Genomic DNA, 18,268 nt, shown 5'->3' with positions numbered 1-18,268 from the left:
TCCCACATTGGACTCCCCGCTGTTTTTCCTCTCCCTCTGCCTGCTGCTCACCCTATTTGTAATCTCTTTCTCTCTGTCAAATACATAAAATCTTAAAAAAAAAAATCTGTAACACAGCTTTAATTTACATATTCTGTAAGCCAATATGAAAATACAGTTAAGGGGCGCTTGAGTGGCTCAGTGGATTAAATCTCTGCCTTCGGCTCAGGTCATGGTCTTGGGGTCCTGGGATCAAGCCCTGCATCAGGATCTCTGCTCAGCAGGGAGCCTGCTTTTCCCTCTCTCTCTGCCTGCTGCTCTGCCTACTTGTGATCTCTCTCTCTGTGTCAAATAAATAAAATCTTTAAAAAAAAAAAAAAGAAAGAAAGAAAATACAGTTAAATTCGATGCAAATAAGAACCAATAAATCTTGGAGCACCTGCCTGGCTCAGTCAGAAGAGCATGTGACTTTTGATCTTGGGGGCTGTGAGTTTGAGCCCCATATTGGGGGTATGTACTTATGTACATAAATACATACGTAATTTTAAAAAATAAAGAACTGATAAATCTTCCTAAGGAAGACCAATTTTTGCTTATGGGTGGAAAGCAATGGAATAGAATTAAATATACACTTGAAGAAACATGCCTGCAGATCTGTTTCAGCAGGGCTTTCGTTTTCATCATCTTCTGCTCTGACAGTATCAGAATGACAATCTTCCTCAGCTTCTGCCTGAGGGGAGAAAAAAAAAAAGAATCATCAGGAATATGCGAACATCAGTTTCCCTTTGTAATCCACATTTCCTTGAGCTACCTGCCCAATGAAATATTTAGTTGCTTCTCTCTAGGTATCTCCTTCACAGCTGAAGTTTAATGATTTGATACTTTAGTAACCCTGTAGAATAAACAACTTCACTGGGCTCTGGTTAAAATGTTCTGGTAGGTGATTTAAAACAACTTTGCTTCAAAAAATAACATGTAGCAGCAGCACAGCGCTCAGCAAGTAGTTTCTGTTTCATGGATCACTTAAAATTTGACTATTTTTAGCCCATATTTGGATGTCCTTCCTTTTACACGACTGACATGTTACCAAGATGTGAATATGACTTTTGTCCATTTATTATTTTAAATGTCCTAGGAAAGCTCATTAATCAAAGACATGTAATAGTGAATGTTTTTGTAAAGAAGGCTGTTCCATTTCACAAACCCAGGTTTTTATATATTGAATTGACTTAAAGTGGAATAAAACCGGACTAAAATTACTGTGCAATGGCCTGGGGCGTTTAGTACAAGTTTCAGGTCAGTTTCCTTGCATTTTATTCTTGTATTCTCAACATATGTTTGCTAAATTAAACTGAATCCTACCTTCCAAGGAAAATGACATGTTGCCTCAGGTCAGTGTGTTGGCTAACAGACTTATTAACAAATGGGACTTGCTCAACACTTCATGTGTTCAGTCCTATAATGTAGCAATAGGGGAAATGACCTGAGGGTCAGAAGTAAGAAATTATAAAACCAATTTCACTTGTTCCAAAGATGTAAGTTTATAATTGTAGATTTTCATTGCAGTTTGTTTCTAGGGCAAAAACATTTATATTAACACACATTTTTGAACTTGGCCACCAGATGGACGTGCAGTACTTCACAGAGCAACATAAATAAGCCCTGCTTCTTATCTCTGACCACCAGGCTCAGAGCAGAGGTGCCTTTGAGACTTGAACTAGATGGTGTAAGTTAAGTGCTAGGCATATTGTAAAGGATAAATTAATGAAAAAATAAATGAAAGAGGCCAAGATTCTGAATTAATTTCCAGAAAACTGGAAAAATGAAGCATTAATGTATCACCAAATACATATTTTTAGTATCTAAGCTGGAAGTTTTCCTACTAATAGGAAAATAATAATGAAGGACTTTGAATTAATAGATCCCACTGAAAAGGCTCTTTCCATTCTCCAGTAAGAGGCTGATTTATTACTGTAAACTCTAAGTACAGCTAATGTGTGGGGACCTGAGCTCTCTAGGGTATCCCCTTAGTAACTCAGCCTTCTAGCTCTGTCAGAGCAGTCATGCCTAAGTGACTTCTTTCAACAGCTTTCTCTGCTCTCTCCAGCAGCAAGCTCTAGCATATGCGGCTTGCTCTCTCCACCTGGAATAATTTCTTCCTCATTTGGCTATTTCTCGTCCTTCAAGGTCCCAGTCAGGGACTATCCCAGTAAAAAGGACTATCTGGTCTTCTGAATTGCCTTTGTTTGCCTACAAAACTTGTGCTTTTATCACAGCAACTAACATTTGTATTGACATTTTGTCTCTTCCCTAGAGTCAGTGTGTTGGGAACAAGGATCAGTCATAAATTTGTAATCTCAGAGGGCCAAACACATTGCTAGAGTTATAGTAAAAGCCTGTCCAGGCCTCAGCTTTTACACATGTAAAGAAAGGGTGTTGGATGTGGTAACCTCTGAGGTCCCTTTTCTTATATGAGAATCTATGATTTAAAAAGTTTACCATAAATCACCTTTGGTGATTTGATCCGGTTATACTGAAGATCTAATATTGTGCTGGGGGTCTAACATTATGCCAGGCTACTAGTAAGTGCTCAAGAAAAAAAAAAAAATGCCCGAATTAACCAATTAAGCATATCTCAAGGATGAGGAAAAGAAATGAGAAATCAATAATACAGAAATCATCTTCTCCCCTGAATTCCTGCTATTACTGAATTCCAATCCTTTATTACTTTAATTCTGGCAGTACAATCACAATAAATTGGGGGTTTTACATTTTGCCAACTCAAATACCAACTGAGATAAATAGGTCCCCAGCTGTCACCCAGAGGTTTTCACGTTATTTTTCATAACTGAGTCTGGCATAAACAGCACCTTTCGCGTGAGCAGTTCACATCTCCATCATTTTACTCCTGTTTTACAAACAGGATTAATGAAATATAAGAAGTTAAGTGCTTAATCCTGGTCAGAGAACCACTTCCGAAAGTTGAAGGGCACAGTCAATTACTGCTTTTTCTATCCTCCAGGTTAACTTAATAAATTCTTTCGGCCATCCACTTGTCTGTAATGAACTCATTAGTCTGGTATCACTTCACACTCGATTCATTTAATCCTAGCTAGAGATTAGTTTCTCAGATGGGAAATTTATTCAAAGCCAAAGAAAGGTAGCATAGAGCAGAGACTACATATTCCAGCATGCAACAGTCCCATGGAATTTGCGTTGTCAATTTCTGGAGCTTAACTCAGTCCCTCTCCATTTGGACCGCACTAATGCTGCTCAGGCCCTCACCGCTCAGTGATGAGACATAATCCCTCTGATCCCACAAGGCCAGGACCGCCTGCCAACATCCTACCCTCGGCAAGGACGCGTCACGGGGCAGGTGCGTCCTAATCCCAGGACTCCTTAAAGGATCTGAACGGCTTCTCCGTGGGTACTGCTTTCCGGAGGGGGAATAAATCAACAAGTGTCTCCGTTTGCCAAGGCTTCCCCCCTTCCCCGCCCGCCAGTTTCAGACCTGCTACGGCTCACCTCAACCTATCCTCATTGCTTTGGATAAAATCCCTAGAGGAGAGTAAGACTGGCTCGCTGTCCTCAGCGAACCAAGAAAAGGCATTCTTCTCTGCTCTCCTGCACACCCGCTCTTCCTCACTTCGGGTCCCCGCCACCCCGGGCCGCGGGGGGGCGGGGGGGAGTTCGGCAGGAAGGAACCGCGGGGAGCGGTCAGGGCTGGCACCCGCTCCACTGCTGCTCAGGCCAAGGGCCTTACAGTGGGTGGCGGCCGAGTTCCCACTCCTCCCAGTCTCCACTTCCCGCTCTCTCGGGGCTCCTCCCAGGCCTACCCCCTTCTGCACACCGCACTCCCTCCTCGCAGTATCCCTCCCTCCGAGTCCCCCCCCTCCCGGGTTACCATGCTGGCGGGGCAGCCGGCCGCGGTTGAGGGGCTCTCCGCGCCCCCTCTGCACCGCTCCCCCGAGGAGGTGCGCTGGGTGTCCGGGTGTCTACTCCTGCCCGTCTGCTGCAACGGGGCTTAGCAGAGTTCTCGGTCGGAGAAGCGCACCAGGCAGCGGCAGTAACTGCGGGCCCGGCGTACGGCAGCCATCTTCGCGGGGCAGGGGGCCAGATCCGGGCGTGCTAGAGCCACGGCCGGGAAGTCGCGGAGCGGAGGGACGCCCGCTGCCAGCGGAGGCCGAGGACCGTACGGACACCAGAGCGTCGGCGCCTCTGGAAAGCCCGGACGCCGCGGCGTAGCTGCCCCCTCTACTGCGGAAACCTGTGCTGGCGCACTGAGCGTGCGCAGTACCGCCACTGCGTGCGTGCGCCTCCCGGCTCACCTGCCCCGCGCGCGCCGCCTAGTGGAGGGGTCGGTGGCGTGGGCCTACTGCGTGCGCGACGCGGTATTGGCTATCGGGTCACCAATTTGTTGACCTGAAATTCAACCCACGTGTTTGTCTCGGTGACCCCTTATGCAAACTTGAACTATAATTATCTAAAAAGTGTTTATAACTGAAAATTTAGGGTTGAGACCCTAAGGCGAACAACCCTTAAAGAGCATTGAACTTGGTGCTTCGGGAGGTCGCTAGTACGCTTTTCCGAGGTTGTCCAGAGTCCCACGCCGGGAATGCGGGGAAACAGCGAAACTCCAGTACAGTCACAGGCTGTTAGAATGGCTAAACTTTTTGAAAGCACGGATCTGGAGGTTGAGGAAAAGATAGGCTCAGGAGAGAAGCAAGAGAAATGCCCCGCAAAGCATGTCTTACTATAGATCCCATCATGCAACCGCTGAAAGACGTTGGGGCTCCTAAGGCCCTGAAACCCGAGTCCTGCGGAGACGGCGCCCGGGAGGTACTCTGGGATTTGTAGTCAGCTGTTCCTTTTAGAGTGCCGGAACTTATCCCGCGATACTAGCCCCACCTCTTAAAGCCCAAACACCTGACTTTGTTTCCTAAGAAGATAAGAAGACACCCTTATTTATCAGGCAATTTATTATGTTTCCACATTTTACATTATTATCAGTACGGAAGTTTGCATGCTCTGTGAAAACCTACAGTCTTACAGCCTCATACCTTCGTTTGGCAAACATTTACTGAGTTTCTACGATTTCTACCAAGTGTCAGGTACTCGCAGTGATTAGGTTTCCAAGAATGAGTTCATCGATCCCAGAGTTTACATCTATTATCCATTACTTTATTCTGGAGATACTAGAAATGCAATACATCTTCGGCAGAAAAAAAGAGTAAAAAAGTGTGTGTGTGTGGGGGGGGGAATGCTGAGCTACAATAAGAAAACCCAACTGCTTTCTTTTAATATTAGGATCCACCCTGCAGATAGGTGTTTTTATTGCTCCCTAAATCAGCTACCTAGTAAAAGGAACTTCATGTTTAACGAAGGCCAAGAAACTCAACAGTTTTAATTTTTAAAGGAAACGTTAGTCTTTTAAGGATGATTTCCTCCCAATGACCTCTTTAAAATTAGATTTTCCAATTTAAATGGGTGGGAAGTTCAGATGTAAGGATTTATAGAAGAAAGTGATATGTGACTCATGAACACAAAAAAAAATCAGTTTTGCAAATAAACAATGAGGTATTGAAATGTTTTCAGAACTACTCCATTTCATTAAACATGTTGAATGCTAATTTAAGATATCTTAGTTAATCAATACAGATGATTTCTATTCTAATTAACAATAAACCTTAAAATAATAATTAGTATTCATAATGATAAATTAAACACCTATTTTATTAAAATGTTATGGGGGCACCTGGTTGGCTTAGTGAGTTAAGCAGCTACCTTCAGCTCAGGTCATGGTGTCAGGGTCCTAGGATCCATCCCTAATCATGCTCCCTATTCAGTGGGCAGCCTACTTCTCCCTCTTCCGCTGCTGCTCAGCCTGCTGGTGCTCTCTGTCTCTCTCTCTGTCAAATAAATAAATTAAAATTAAAATAAATAAATAAATAAATAAAATGCTCTTATATTTCAGTTACGAATATTCTATTTTAGACCAATATCCCCTGTATCCACTATACTTCAGGTTTGTATTATCCTATCATATTATGTTTACAGGATTATAATTTTCCTGACCTGAATCACATACTAGCTCAGTGGACCCTTGTTAAAGGTAGAACAAGAGAGTCCCTATATTTGCTGGGTAGACTTGCTTGGACAACTGGTAATTTTAGATACTTTAAAAATCACCTTTCATGGGAGCAGAATATAATTTATTAGGTCACCCCTCTTGTTTTCCTGTCTTTTCATTGATAAAGACTTTCAGTTTTCATTTACCATATGGTTTGGGTGTCATATAGGTAAACACAAAGATAGATAAATGTTATACATTTCCCAAGTGGCCAGATGATCCTTTCCCTTCTGGGACAGGAAATCTTGTATCTTTTGGGTTTCTTCAATAGGAGCAAGAAGAGAGAGGGATTCAGGTCTTTGTTATAGATTCTATTAGGAAAAAACAATGCTGAATTCTTAGAATTCAAAAATAAAAGCAGAGAAAATTGATATGGTGATGAGCTGGAGAATCTAAACTCAGAGAAAGATCCGCAGTGTGTAAATGGGCTATTGCTTTATTGATTAAAATTGTGTTGCTTATGGCAGTACAGTTCCCTAGACCAGAAGCATCAACACCAGAATTCTGGGAATAAGGCCCATCAATCTGTTTTCACAAGTCCTCAGATGATTCTAATGCCTCGAACTAAAGTTGCCCCCTCCGCTATGGGCATTAAACTAGTTCTGAAAAATATAAAGACGTGGGGGCAATTACATGAATTTAAATCGGGAGCCTTGAATCAGTTTCTTGTCTCAAGGTACTTCCAGAACCAGTCCTTGTATGTTCTGGTGATTTAAGATAATGTCTACAGTATAATTTAGGACACAAGTGTGTTTAGCACACAAGCGTTCGGTTACACATAACTAATTACACACAGAGGACAATTGTTGCGTACATCATATCTAGTCCGTTTCCCACCTGGATAACAATCCAGTTTTTCAAACTAAAGTTGCTAACTATAGAACTCTTCCAGCTCACATGAACGCGAACGGGACAATCCGTTGCGTTTTTATTTTAAAATATTTTTCTTGCGGGGAAACGAACACAATCTGCCATCTTAACCGTGTTGGAGTGTACGTTTCAGGGGCATGGATTGCATTCACAATGTCGTGCGTCCCCGGTTACGTTTTTCGAAAGCCGGGAAAGGGTTTTCACCATGATTACCTGTAATGAAATGTACTCAGAACCTGCGCCCACAGCCTCCATTTCTAAATCTGGGTACCTGAGGCAGCCGACCTGCAAAAATGCGTGCGGGTGGAGCTGGGGGGCGCACGGGCGGTCAGCGGGCCGCAGGGATCCCTGGGCTCGGTGCGCCCCGGCGGGGAGCGCAGCGCCGCGGCTCGGCGCCCCCTGGGCGGCCTGGACTCGGTGCAGGGACGCGCAGGGCCAGCGAGGGGAGCTGCAGGGTAACTTTTCCCAGGGAAAGCGGCCGGTTGTCCCCGCTAGAAGCCTCCCTGCCTTTTGTTTGTTTTTCTGCGGGAGGCTGGAGAGCGGCCGGGTTCCTGCTGCTCCACCATGCGCTGCGCGGCCCGTGCGACTCGCCGGACCTCCCGGGCGTCCCTGCACGGACCGCTCGGCCTGTCCTAGCAGGGATCGCCCCCATTCCCAGTTCCCTTGCGAGCCGCTGCGCCCCAGTCGCCGAGGAGCTGCGCTCACCGCAGGGGCGGGCCCCCGCCTGGGTTCGCGGCGCCAGTAAGTGGGGCCAGGGATTTAGGGGCTTCTGCCGGGAGATCTGTCACAGGGGGTGAAGGACTGGAGCTGTGGGGGGACCCCTACCTGGGGCCCCCACGAGGGGCTGGAAGGAGAGGGAGAGGCTCATGGGCTGTAGTTTGTCTCGCGGTCATGTGGCTCTCTCCCTCTTGGCTTGGAAACTCCGGGTTGCTCGGAGTCTGGAAGATTTTGATGGGTGTTTACCTTTCGGTGTTAGGGGAAAGACCGGTGCCGGGTTTGAAGCCCCCTTAGTAGAATGTGGAGGACTTGTTCTTGGAATTTTCCTGACTAGGCCTGTGGCTGTCCCACATGGGGTCTTAGCAGGAATCCTCTCACATTTACGTGCAACCATTTTTCACTGGGTTTCTTTCTGCTCTGATTTCTTCTTACGAACCTGAGTAGATGTTAGGAGAGGGGTGTTGAAGGATTTTTTTCCCCAGAGCAGCCGTTTCTTTTGTAATGTGCCTTTTCAAGTCTGACTTGGACACTGACATTGAGGGCTTTTACTTTTAAATATAAAAGTAGTTTAAGGCATTCTGCGGAAGAGGGTATTCATTTCCGCTTATAATTAAGTAAAGATCTGCTTTTACTAAAGCTGGGCTATGCCGAGAAGATACTGCCTTGAATTTTGCATAAGTCTAGATTTCTCCAAGGTATTGAGACTTGTGTTTTTATTTTGGCCCGGGGCACTCTTCGTAGCAATAGAAGTTTCATAGCTAGACTTCTCATTTCTTGCATTTTTCAGTGAGTAGGCTTTGAGGATGTGCCCTAACAGTGAATTGTACTGTTGCTGAATGTAAAATTAAAATGAGCTTGAAATTTGTGTAGTCAACATATAAATTTATAAGAAATTGTGTCTCAGACATATGCTAACTGTACTAGGAGTTAATGTATGCATAGATATGCACATTTGAAATAGTTTCTGGACAAAGAGCTGCAATTTGGTAAAGAACCCCCCCCCCTTTTTTTTAATTTGGTAAAGACTCTTTAAGGTCTTCCTATCTATCTGAGGACCAATAATTGTAAAACGCTAGAAAGTGGGTGTAGAAATGAGAGCAGTGCTGGGATCCTCTGTTTAAAATGATGTCCTGTACTACTGCCCTGTTCCCTAAGGTCCAGCCCCCTAGGGACCCTGCCTACTTTCTGTTTACCCTCTGTCCACTTTGCCTTGCCCCTTCTCCAAAGTCAAAGCTGTTGGCTGGGCATGAGTGGGCAGCCCTCTCCTAGTGAGATCGGTTTTGTTTTAGATGATAGGGGGATGTCTTGGAGGATTGATGGAACCTGTCTGAGTAGGCAGAGGTCTGTGCTCCTTGCCAAGGGAACTCAGCATTTACTCACGCAGAAGTGGTTTTTCTCACTGAAGTTTCTTACCTACAGACTACCTGTAAACGAGCTCCCAGGATAAAGAACAGGTCTTTGGGGGTTTTGTTGACTATGCAGCACCAACAAAGCACTTTTTATACGTTCATTGTTTTATTCTTAGTGGCTTTTGAGGTTCCCAATAAAGATGGAAAATCATGTCAAACTTGAACCTTTGGAATTATCTTTAACCATCTTTTCCTTCATTTCCTTCATCGTTTGTATCTGTGAGTCACCAAGACCTTTGAAATGTGATTTATACCAATCCCTTCCTCCATATTCTAATCCAGAACCTCACCCTTCCTCTCCGGAGGACTGGAAGAGTCTCTTAGCTGGCCACCCAAGCCTGGCTCTTAGTAAGTCCTCAGTACCAGTTTGCTGAATGAATGAATGAATGAATGAATGAGACGTTCCTCTTTGTCTTCTCTTCAGCATTTGTCCATCTAATTTTTTTAAAAGATTTTATTTATTTATTTGACAGGCAGAGATCACAAGGCAGAGAGCAAGCAGAGAGAGAGAGAGAGAGGTGGAAGCAGGCTTCTGCTGAGCAGAGAGCCCGATGCAGGGCTCGATCCCAGGACCCTGGGATCATGACCTAATCGGAAGGTAGAGGCTTTAACCCACTGAGCCACCCAGGTGCCCCTGTCCATCTAATTTTTCTAAACTATCACTTCCTCAGCTCTCTCCTGGTTCCTCTCCATGTGCTATCTCAGGTCTAAAATAATTTGCCTGATTTTTCAAAACCTTCATAATCAGGCCTCACCCCTCCTATCCAAATCCTATTTTCAGCTCAGCATATGTCCCTGTCCCCTGCTCTATGCGGCTTGGTCTGGCTGTCCTGCTGAGGGGGCCAGGCTCCTTCCTACTGCAGTGTCACTGCCTAGATTGCACCCCTAGAAACCCCCCTTCTTCCCCATTCTCCTGGGCAAATCTTACCCATCCTTTGAGAAGGATCCCACACCCTCCTTCCCTAACGTGTTCTCTAACTACTCATTTATCTTCTCTTTCTTTATTTTTTTTAAGCTTTTTTTTTTTAAGTTATCTCTACACCCAGCATGGGGCTCAAATTCGTGACCCTGAGATCAAGACTCCCACACTCTCCAGACTGACCCAGCCAGGGGCCCCTCTCTTCTCTTTCCTTAAAGTCTTTTTTTTTTTTTTTTTTTAAGATTTTGTTCATTTATTTGACAGAGAGAGTGAGAGAGGGAACACAAGCAGGGCAGCAGGAGAGGGAGAAGCAGGCTTCCCGCTGAGCAAGGAGCCCGATGTGGGGCGCTATACTAGGACTCTGGGATCATGCCCTGAGCCAAAAGCAGATGCTTAACAACTGAGCCACCCAGGCACCCTCTTTCTTTAAAGTCCTTTTTTTTTTTTTTAGGATTTTATTTATTTGACAGAGAGAAAGACAGCGAGAGAGGGAATACAAGCAGGGGGAGTGGGAGAGGGAGGATACTTGTTTGTTAATCCTTCATTATATTGGCTGCATTGATCTCTAATTGGTTTAGGTTATTTTAAGCCTCTTCAGGGCAGAAGCCATAGTTTATGCACAGTAGTGTGATGTCTTGGGCTTTGGAGTCAGGCAGAATTGAGGTCAGGGCCCCAGGGCACTGATTATTCCTGCGGCCTGGTGGGATTACCTCGATTTGAAAAGAGGGGCCATTCCTCCCCTCTTTTCACCCCGGGGTGGTGTGAAGATGGTCTATAGTATCTATATAGGGTTGGCCCCGCCCTACATCCCCCAGTGATTCAGTGACTCCAAGGGGCCTGAACATTTAGGACCTATTTGGTGGGTATTAGTTGACTGACTTGTAGTAAACTACAAGTCACGGCTCAGCCCCGAGGCCCAGAGGACAGACAGACGTGCAGTGAATCCTCCCTGAGCATTATCCTGACCTTACTTAACATGGCTTGAGCTGAGGTTCTTCCTGGCTGCAGCTCTGCTTCTGGGATCTGTTGCTGTTTTTCCATCTGAACCTTGCCAGGAACACTACTGTCTTCTAGTTGTGTGTGTGTGTGTGTGTGTGTGTGTGTGTGTGTGCGCGCGCGCGCATGTGTGTGTGTTTCCTCTCCCTGCTTCTCTTGCAGAAAGCGCCTCCGTTTCATTTTTTGGGATCTTGCTGAGTTGGAGTTGTACCTAGGCCTTCTATTTTTCTGCTTGTGGGGTGTGTGTGAGCATCTTTATTAATGGCAGAACTCCTTGCCTGGTGCTTTCTTGGCAGAATTCTGGGTGCAGTGACCTTTCTGTGTATGTTGATCTGTCACCCTGTGAGGAGACTCTCCCTTAACTATAAATTCTCTCCTTGGCTATCTTTGCCAGCCACAGCGTCCTGAGAGGGACGGATGAGTGGAGGACTAGAAATCTCCTCTCTGCAGACCTCAGCGCGTGCGGCTAGGAGAACGTGCAGAGGAGTACACAGGCTGATTAACACACACACACACACACACACACACACACACGTTGTTTGGGGGTTACGATGCCACCCTATCCTAGGTTGTGACTCTGCTTACCCCGAAACAGCTCTGATGTTATCCATACACATGTGTTCTGGAAAATTACCTCATAAAAGCAATTTGGTAAAGCGAGTCATTTTGTGGGCAAGTTGCATTACAGTCCTGAGTGCTACGGCAGGAAAAAATCGGAGGTGTCTTTACTTGCAGCCAGAGAACGACGAGCGTCAGCACAGGTCTTCTCAAGATGGTAAGGAAGGTTGATGTGGACATCCAAACTCACCCTCTCTGCTCCTACTAGGTGCTGTGTGATGTTAGGAAAATACTAGTCTGCAGCCGATCCTAAGGAGCTACTCAAGCCCAGTGGAAAGCTTCCATTCCTGATTGCCTTGCAAGGAAACTGAAGTGTCCTGGCACGAGTCAGTGCCTGACTCACTGTGCTTTGAAAGTCGAAACCTTCATAGAAAGAGTGCTTGTGGTCTGGCTCACCTGTGCAGGTGAAATGAAGCCCCGTATGAGTGGACTTGTGAAGTTGTCTCCGAGTTTGAAGAAAGCACATCATCTGCCCCCCCCCTTTTTTTAGTATCTGGTTCAGGATTAACAATACAGTTATATACTTTAAAAAGACTATTAGAGGGGCGCCTGGGTGGCTCAGTGGATTAAGCCGCTGCCTTCGGCTCAGGTCATGATCTCAGGGTCCTGGGATCGAGCCCCGCATCAGGCTCTCTGCTCCACAGGGAGCCTGCTTCCTCCTCTCTCTCTGCCTGCCTCTCTGCCTGCTTGTGATCTCTCTCTCCGTCAAATAAATAAATAAAATCTTTAAAAAAAAAAAAATAAAAAAAAATAAAAAAAAAAGACTATTAGAACTTGTTACATTCACACATTAAAAGATGTGCTACTCTGAGGATAACAGAGATTCTACTCATAGTTTTTTGAGATTTTATTTATTTATTTGAGAGAGAATGAGAGCTTAGAGGGGGGAGGGTCAGAGGGAGAAGCAGACTCCCCACTGAGCAGGGAGCGCAATGTGCAGACTCCATCCCGGGACTCCAGGATCATGACCTGAGCCGAAGGCAGTTGCTTAACCAACTGAGCCACCCAGGCGTCCCAAGATTCCATTCATATTAATTGGGTCTCCAGGTCTCATCTGTAAAATGAAGGCATTGGATCATCGTTAAAGTCCCTTATAGGAAAAAAAAAAATCTAATTCTGTAGTCTAAAGTTTTCTCCACTTTATGCTATATCTGTGTTGAATTTAGGTCCTGTTGAACTTAGTTAGCATTCAGTCTATACTGATTGGCATTGGGTTATATTTAAATTTTTTAAAAAATATTTTTAATATTTAAATATTTAAAATATTTAAATATTTTAAATTTTAAATTATACCTTAAATTTTTCCAGAATTTTAAGTTTGTTGTCTTAACTCAATTTTTTGAAATGGGAGGGCCACAGTAGTGCCTTGCATTTCCTTTGGTACTTTTACCATGTCACCTGGAGCTCTTAGTAGCCACTTGATAAATGTACAGCAATGGCCAAGGGCTTGTGAGAGCCCCATATTTGTGAGGAGAGATCAAGGTGAGTCATATTTTACCTTTCTGTAGGTGTAATATGACCTGTGCTAAAGTGCTGATAGCGAGTGGCTGCCCTTATCATTACTATGGAAGATAATGTCCCAGAGCCCAAGGTAAAGTATTACGGTGTAATGTCCAACTACATACTTAACAATGTCATGAAGGTTACTGTCTGCATGAACTTGTACTTCCCATAAGATAATAATGGTTTGGGCCTCTTGGACACTGCCTTTGCTCTGACAGTAAATTTATTAAAGAGTGATTTAACTCAGACAAAACTGAGAAAAAGGGTACATATTCCTGTGTGTTATTTTAGCTATTGAAAAACAAATGTTTTCATGCATTTATGTAAAAATTCGTAGAAGGATTCATAATTTGCATGTTCTGGCCCCCATATAGTCGTCCGAGCTTGCAGAGAAGGGAGGCACAAGAGGATGGAATATGCAGTGGGAATGAGGTCGGTGGTGCAGGAAAATCACCAATAGTGAAAAATTACCCTTTCCAGACCCGTAATGTGCTCATTCATTCATTCATTCAGCAAATGCTTATTGTGAGCAGCTCTTTGTGCCAACTGCATGCCAGGCCCCTGTCTAGATGCTGGGACTAGAGTGAGGAACGGAAGAAAAATTCTGCCCTCAAGATATTTATAGTCTCAGGAGAAACCCAGTTTGTGTAACGCCATAACCCCTAGAACCCCATGGTACACAAGGCTTATGTGGAGAGGGCTAAAATGTTTGTTTATGTGCAGATTTCCTCTGTTTCGGGGTAGACAAACTGTGCTTTGTAGGCATATTCTGCCTGCTGCCCATTTTTTTTTACACCGACTGTATGGAACACAACCCATTCATTTACATACCGTGTTTGAGTGAGTGCTTTGGGGCTACACTGGGGGGGTTGAGTAGTTGTGACAGAGACATAGCCCTCAAAGCCAAAAATATTTACTAGCCCTTCATGGAAGACGCTCGCTGACCCCTGCCCTGTTTTATTTTTATATTAAGTCTTTACCTCTTTGATATGTTTTATTGACTTGTTCATTGTGTGTGATAGTGAAGCACCTTCCGTTGAGTGAGATCAGACCCTGAGTTACAAGATTTGCACAGCCCTTGAGCTACACCGTGTGTTCTCGTTCACTTCCTCTATCTTCACCTCAGCCTGCCCTGCCCCCCATCAGTCATCAGGTGGTTCTCAGGCAGGCCTCCATGCTGGACTGTTGTCACCTATGACAGCCTTTATTGTTAAGCCTGGGGGGACTGTCCCCCATCTCATCCATAGTTTCACATAAGTCGGAGTGTTATTCTTCCTCTTGTTCCTCAGCATCTCACGCTAACTTCAGCTCCTCACAGTCCCCACGGGCCACCTATAGTGATGTGCCCTCGTTTAGAAATAATGTCCAAGTGACCAAAGACTTTTTTTGGTTCAAGGCCTGAGCACTTTGGTCCTGTAGGAGAAGCAGTGGGAAGTCGTGCTACTGAGGGCCCTGGTGCACGAGGAGTTCTTTGCTCAGAAGTGGGGTTGAAGGAGGAGAGGGAGGGAAAGGCCTGAGCAGTTTCTGGGGAATAGCAGAGGCATACCAGCTAGCTAATTTTCTTCTCCCCTCACTCCAGTTGATGCAGTAGCCAAAATCATCTTCAGTAAAAACAAAGCAAATTTCACGTAAAGAAGGTTCCTTTGGCCTTCTAGCTTCGAGCTGCTGTCCCCAAGGCAGAAAAAAGCGCTAACCTAAGAGGCAAAGTACTTAGAAGATGTTTTTGCTGAAATGAATATGGGCAGAAAGATTAGGCCCCAGAGAGGAAAATATAAACACAGATGTGCTATTTTTAGTACCCCTTTTAAAGTAAATTAACAGTATTAACTTAACTCTTGCAAAGTTATGACACTATTTGGACCCAGAGTACAATGCGCTGTTACCTGCAGGATAAAGTAAAATGGAGCTCTGAAGTGCCGTGAGAAGGGCCATTGAATGATTTTGCACATAATTCAGCTTTCCTAGGAGGACACATAAGATTAAGTGTAACACGGTTAAGGCGGAGGGAGAAAAGCTGCTCAGAAGGGTCTGAACTTAGCAGGGCCGGTGAACCGCAATTCCCAGGTTAGACCAAGTTTGTATACAGTTTTCTGTGTTCTCTCTTGAAGAATTAGTAATTGTGACATTTACTCAATGACGGTCCGAGATGCAGACTGAAGAACGGACTCCCATTGTCCTTGCCCTCAGCCTGTTCTGCGGGCTGGGAATGAGCAGGGGAGTGGGTATGCACTGCTGGCCACGAGCAGATGTTCTTTGCCTCCGCTGAGGATTGAAGCCGAGGGGAGGGAATTGGGGCGGGTGGCAGGAAGGTTTTCCCCAATGTCACCTAGACAGAGAAACTATGACATTGGTTTCAGAGGTTTGCCAGAACTCGACAAGCGAAAAAGAGATGTATGTTTGTGTTTGTTGAGTACAGCTTTGCCCAAAGGCCAAAGGCCTGAGCTGATGACATTGAGGAGGCCTTTCTGTGATTTCCTGAGACGCAGTAATTCCAGCGTTGGGGTGGGAGGACCCTGGCGGCCTGCCGGCGTCAGCCTTTCTGTGGTATTTACTGCTCTTCCATTTTAGAATTCCAGGGCATTTCCAGTCAGGTCGAACAATTTGATGATCATCACGTCGCACGTGAGGAAATAGCGCTGTGTTGGGAGATACTTACCAGGGTTGGTACAGGAAATAAATAGCAAAGACTAAAATTCAAATTTTGATCATACGAACAATGAGTACCTACTGTGTGCAAGTGGAATGTGAGGTGCGAGGGCAGAGATGAAGGGAGCGCGGCGAGTGTCGCTGCCGATCCTGAGGGCAGGCCTGTGTGTCACTGACCCCAGGGACGGGCTGGCAGTGAGTGGGGGACAGGGTACTGTGGTGGCTGGGGTAGAGAGCTATTGTGGAACGGGAGGCTCTTGAGGTGATGTTTGAGCTGGACTAAGGGAACGGAAGGAGTAGATTCTGATCTGGGGGCCTGGCTGAGACAGTGAGGCACTGTCCCCCTCTAATAGAGAGATGTCATATAGCGGACAGGGTCACTCTGGGCTACTTTCCCTTTACTAGCTCTTATGTGTGTGACGGGAAAAGTAGGAACACTGGGTCCATTTTTTTTAATCTTTTTTTAAAGATTTTATTTATTTGTTTGAGAGAGGGAACACAAGTGGGGGGCGTGGGAGAGGGAGAAGCAGGCTTCCTGCCGAGCAGGGTGCCCAATGCGGGGCTCAATCCCAGGACCCTGAAATCAAGACCTGAGCTGAAGGCTGATGCTTAACAACTGAGCCACTGAGCAACACCCCCTTCTTCTTTCTTAGACAAAACTAACTTGAATCCTGACACAGAGTCACAGAATCAGAGATCATTAGAGCAGACAACCGCCTCACTTCATCAAACCCAATATCCCGACTGCATAGAAAGTAAACCTAAGGACCAAGAGGTACTCCAGGTCACAGGGGTTGGTGCCTTTGGCTCTACCCGTGGGATCTGGACTAGACTGAGCAAATCCTGAGAGAACCGATTTAAGTGATCAAACTGCTATCTTACAAATGATGTGTATTTTGTATCCTATTCTCTCTATATACTCTGCTATCTATTCTGTAAAGGAAAAGGAAGAAATTGGACCCAGAACATATTGGGCCCGCATCAAGTAGCATTATGGGAAAAAGACACTGTTCAGTGTTCATCAAAAGACTGGATGGGCTGCAAAAAATGGGTGTGTCAAGAGTATCTCAGTTTTTGTCAGAATAATGGTTTGGGGCAATCTACAATATGTGACAGAGTCCCAGAAAATTATTCTGTTTGAGTTAAAAAGAACATCTTTAAAAAGACCACTAAATGACCCCAACAATAGTCTTTGCCCAAGTGCTGTGAGCTTGGGTGGTCAGGGTTTCCATCCCGGGTGGGTCCCATGATAAAGGCAAAGGCCGACTCCCCATACCCAGTATTAAAAACACAAGGAGGGGGCACCTGGCTGGCTCAGTGGAGCATCTGACTCTTGATCTTGGGGTCTTGCGTTCAAGTCCCACATTTGGTATACAAATTACTTAAAAAAGTAAAATAACTTCAAAAAATAATAATATAAAAATAAAAACCTTTCCTTTAAAAAAACAAAAATCAAAGAGATGGCGATAATTCTGCAGGACAGGTGAAGGCATTCAATCATCACTACATCATTTGCTATTTAAAAACAATCAACAAGCCTGTGAGCTCAGTCTATGTGATGATGCATTTGAGTTGAAACTGGGACCCAAGCCCTCTTTGTCTGCATTCACTTCCTCCATTGCAGACAGTCAGTGCTGGGGAGGTCCCTGCTGGGTTCCCTGATGTTTGGTTGCAGAATGAGGCCAACTAGAGCATGGCCACATCACTGGTTTCCATATTTGGACTTTGAGCTATAAAGTACTTCCTGTGCCTCTCATTCTCAAATCCTCAAAAGATTTCATTATCTTTGGATCTTTTGTGACCTTTCTTTTGAGTCAGCTTGGGTTCCTGTCTCAGTTCTGTCACCTATGAGTTATGTAACCTTGGACAAGTCACTTGTGTCTCTGTTTCCCTATCTAGAAAATTGGGGCGGGGGGCAGGTTGATGATCACAGCACTATGGACAAGTTGCTTGTGCCTCAGTTTCCTTATTTGTAAAATAGTAATAATAATAGTAGTTCCCACTGGTGGAGTGTTGAGAATTGAATGGATTAATATATGCAAAGCACCTATAACAGTACTGTACACAGACAGACCAAGTATTTAAATTGTCATTACTATCCTTTTGGCTTATTTGATGTATTAGGAGGCTAAGTGTGGATTAATTCTAGTGAGTGCTTTATCCAAGTTAATTCTTGGAGGCAGAGCTGTATTTAGAGTACTGCCCATCAGCTGGTTAGCTAATTCCCAAGAAAGGATGGGCTGCTGCATTGCGTTCCCTTCTCAGGCAGTCTGCACCATGAGCTACGAATTCAAATGCTGCCAGAGACAGAGGAAGAAATATAGAAGATTCAGAGAAGCTGGGTATGTGCTTGTGAAACAGTAAAGGAATTGCTCTTCTCTTTAAAAACAAAAACAAACAAACAAACAAAAAAACCACATTTTTTTCTTTCTATTTTTTCTCCAAACAAGAGGGGCTTTTTAGGCTGTCTTTTACTTTGTC

The 18,268-nt window shown here is 44.9% G+C and overlaps 2 protein-coding genes across 3 annotated transcripts in view; one reads left to right on the top strand and one right to left on the bottom strand.

Annotated features, from left to right (window-relative positions):
• The window catches only part of FBXO9 (F-box protein 9), a 36,891-nt gene extending 32,757 nt beyond the window's left edge, over positions 1-4,134 (bottom strand). For both annotated transcript variants that reach the window (XM_046005027.1, XM_046005028.1), the window contains exons 1-2: positions 3,884-4,134; positions 626-709 (exon numbers count right to left, since the gene is read on the bottom strand). In XM_046005027.1, coding sequence (XP_045860983.1) covers positions 626-709; positions 3,884-3,886 — 87 coding nt within the window. In that variant the 5' untranslated portion in view covers positions 3,887-4,134. The remainder of the gene's footprint in view (positions 1-625; positions 710-3,883) is intronic.
• Positions 4,135-7,448: 3,314 nt separating this feature from the next.
• Positions 7,449-18,268, top strand: part of CILK1 (ciliogenesis associated kinase 1) — a 61,117-nt gene continuing 50,297 nt past the window's right edge. The window contains exon 1 of the mRNA XM_046005125.1: positions 7,449-7,720. The gene's annotated coding sequence lies outside the window, so the exon portion shown is untranslated. The remainder of the gene's footprint in view (positions 7,721-18,268) is intronic.

Source organism: Meles meles, chromosome 5 (genome assembly GCF_922984935.1).
Source record: "Meles meles chromosome 5, mMelMel3.1 paternal haplotype, whole genome shotgun sequence".
NCBI lineage: Eukaryota > Metazoa > Chordata > Mammalia > Carnivora > Mustelidae > Meles > Meles meles.
This window is presented reverse-complemented; position numbering and strand designations above follow the sequence as displayed.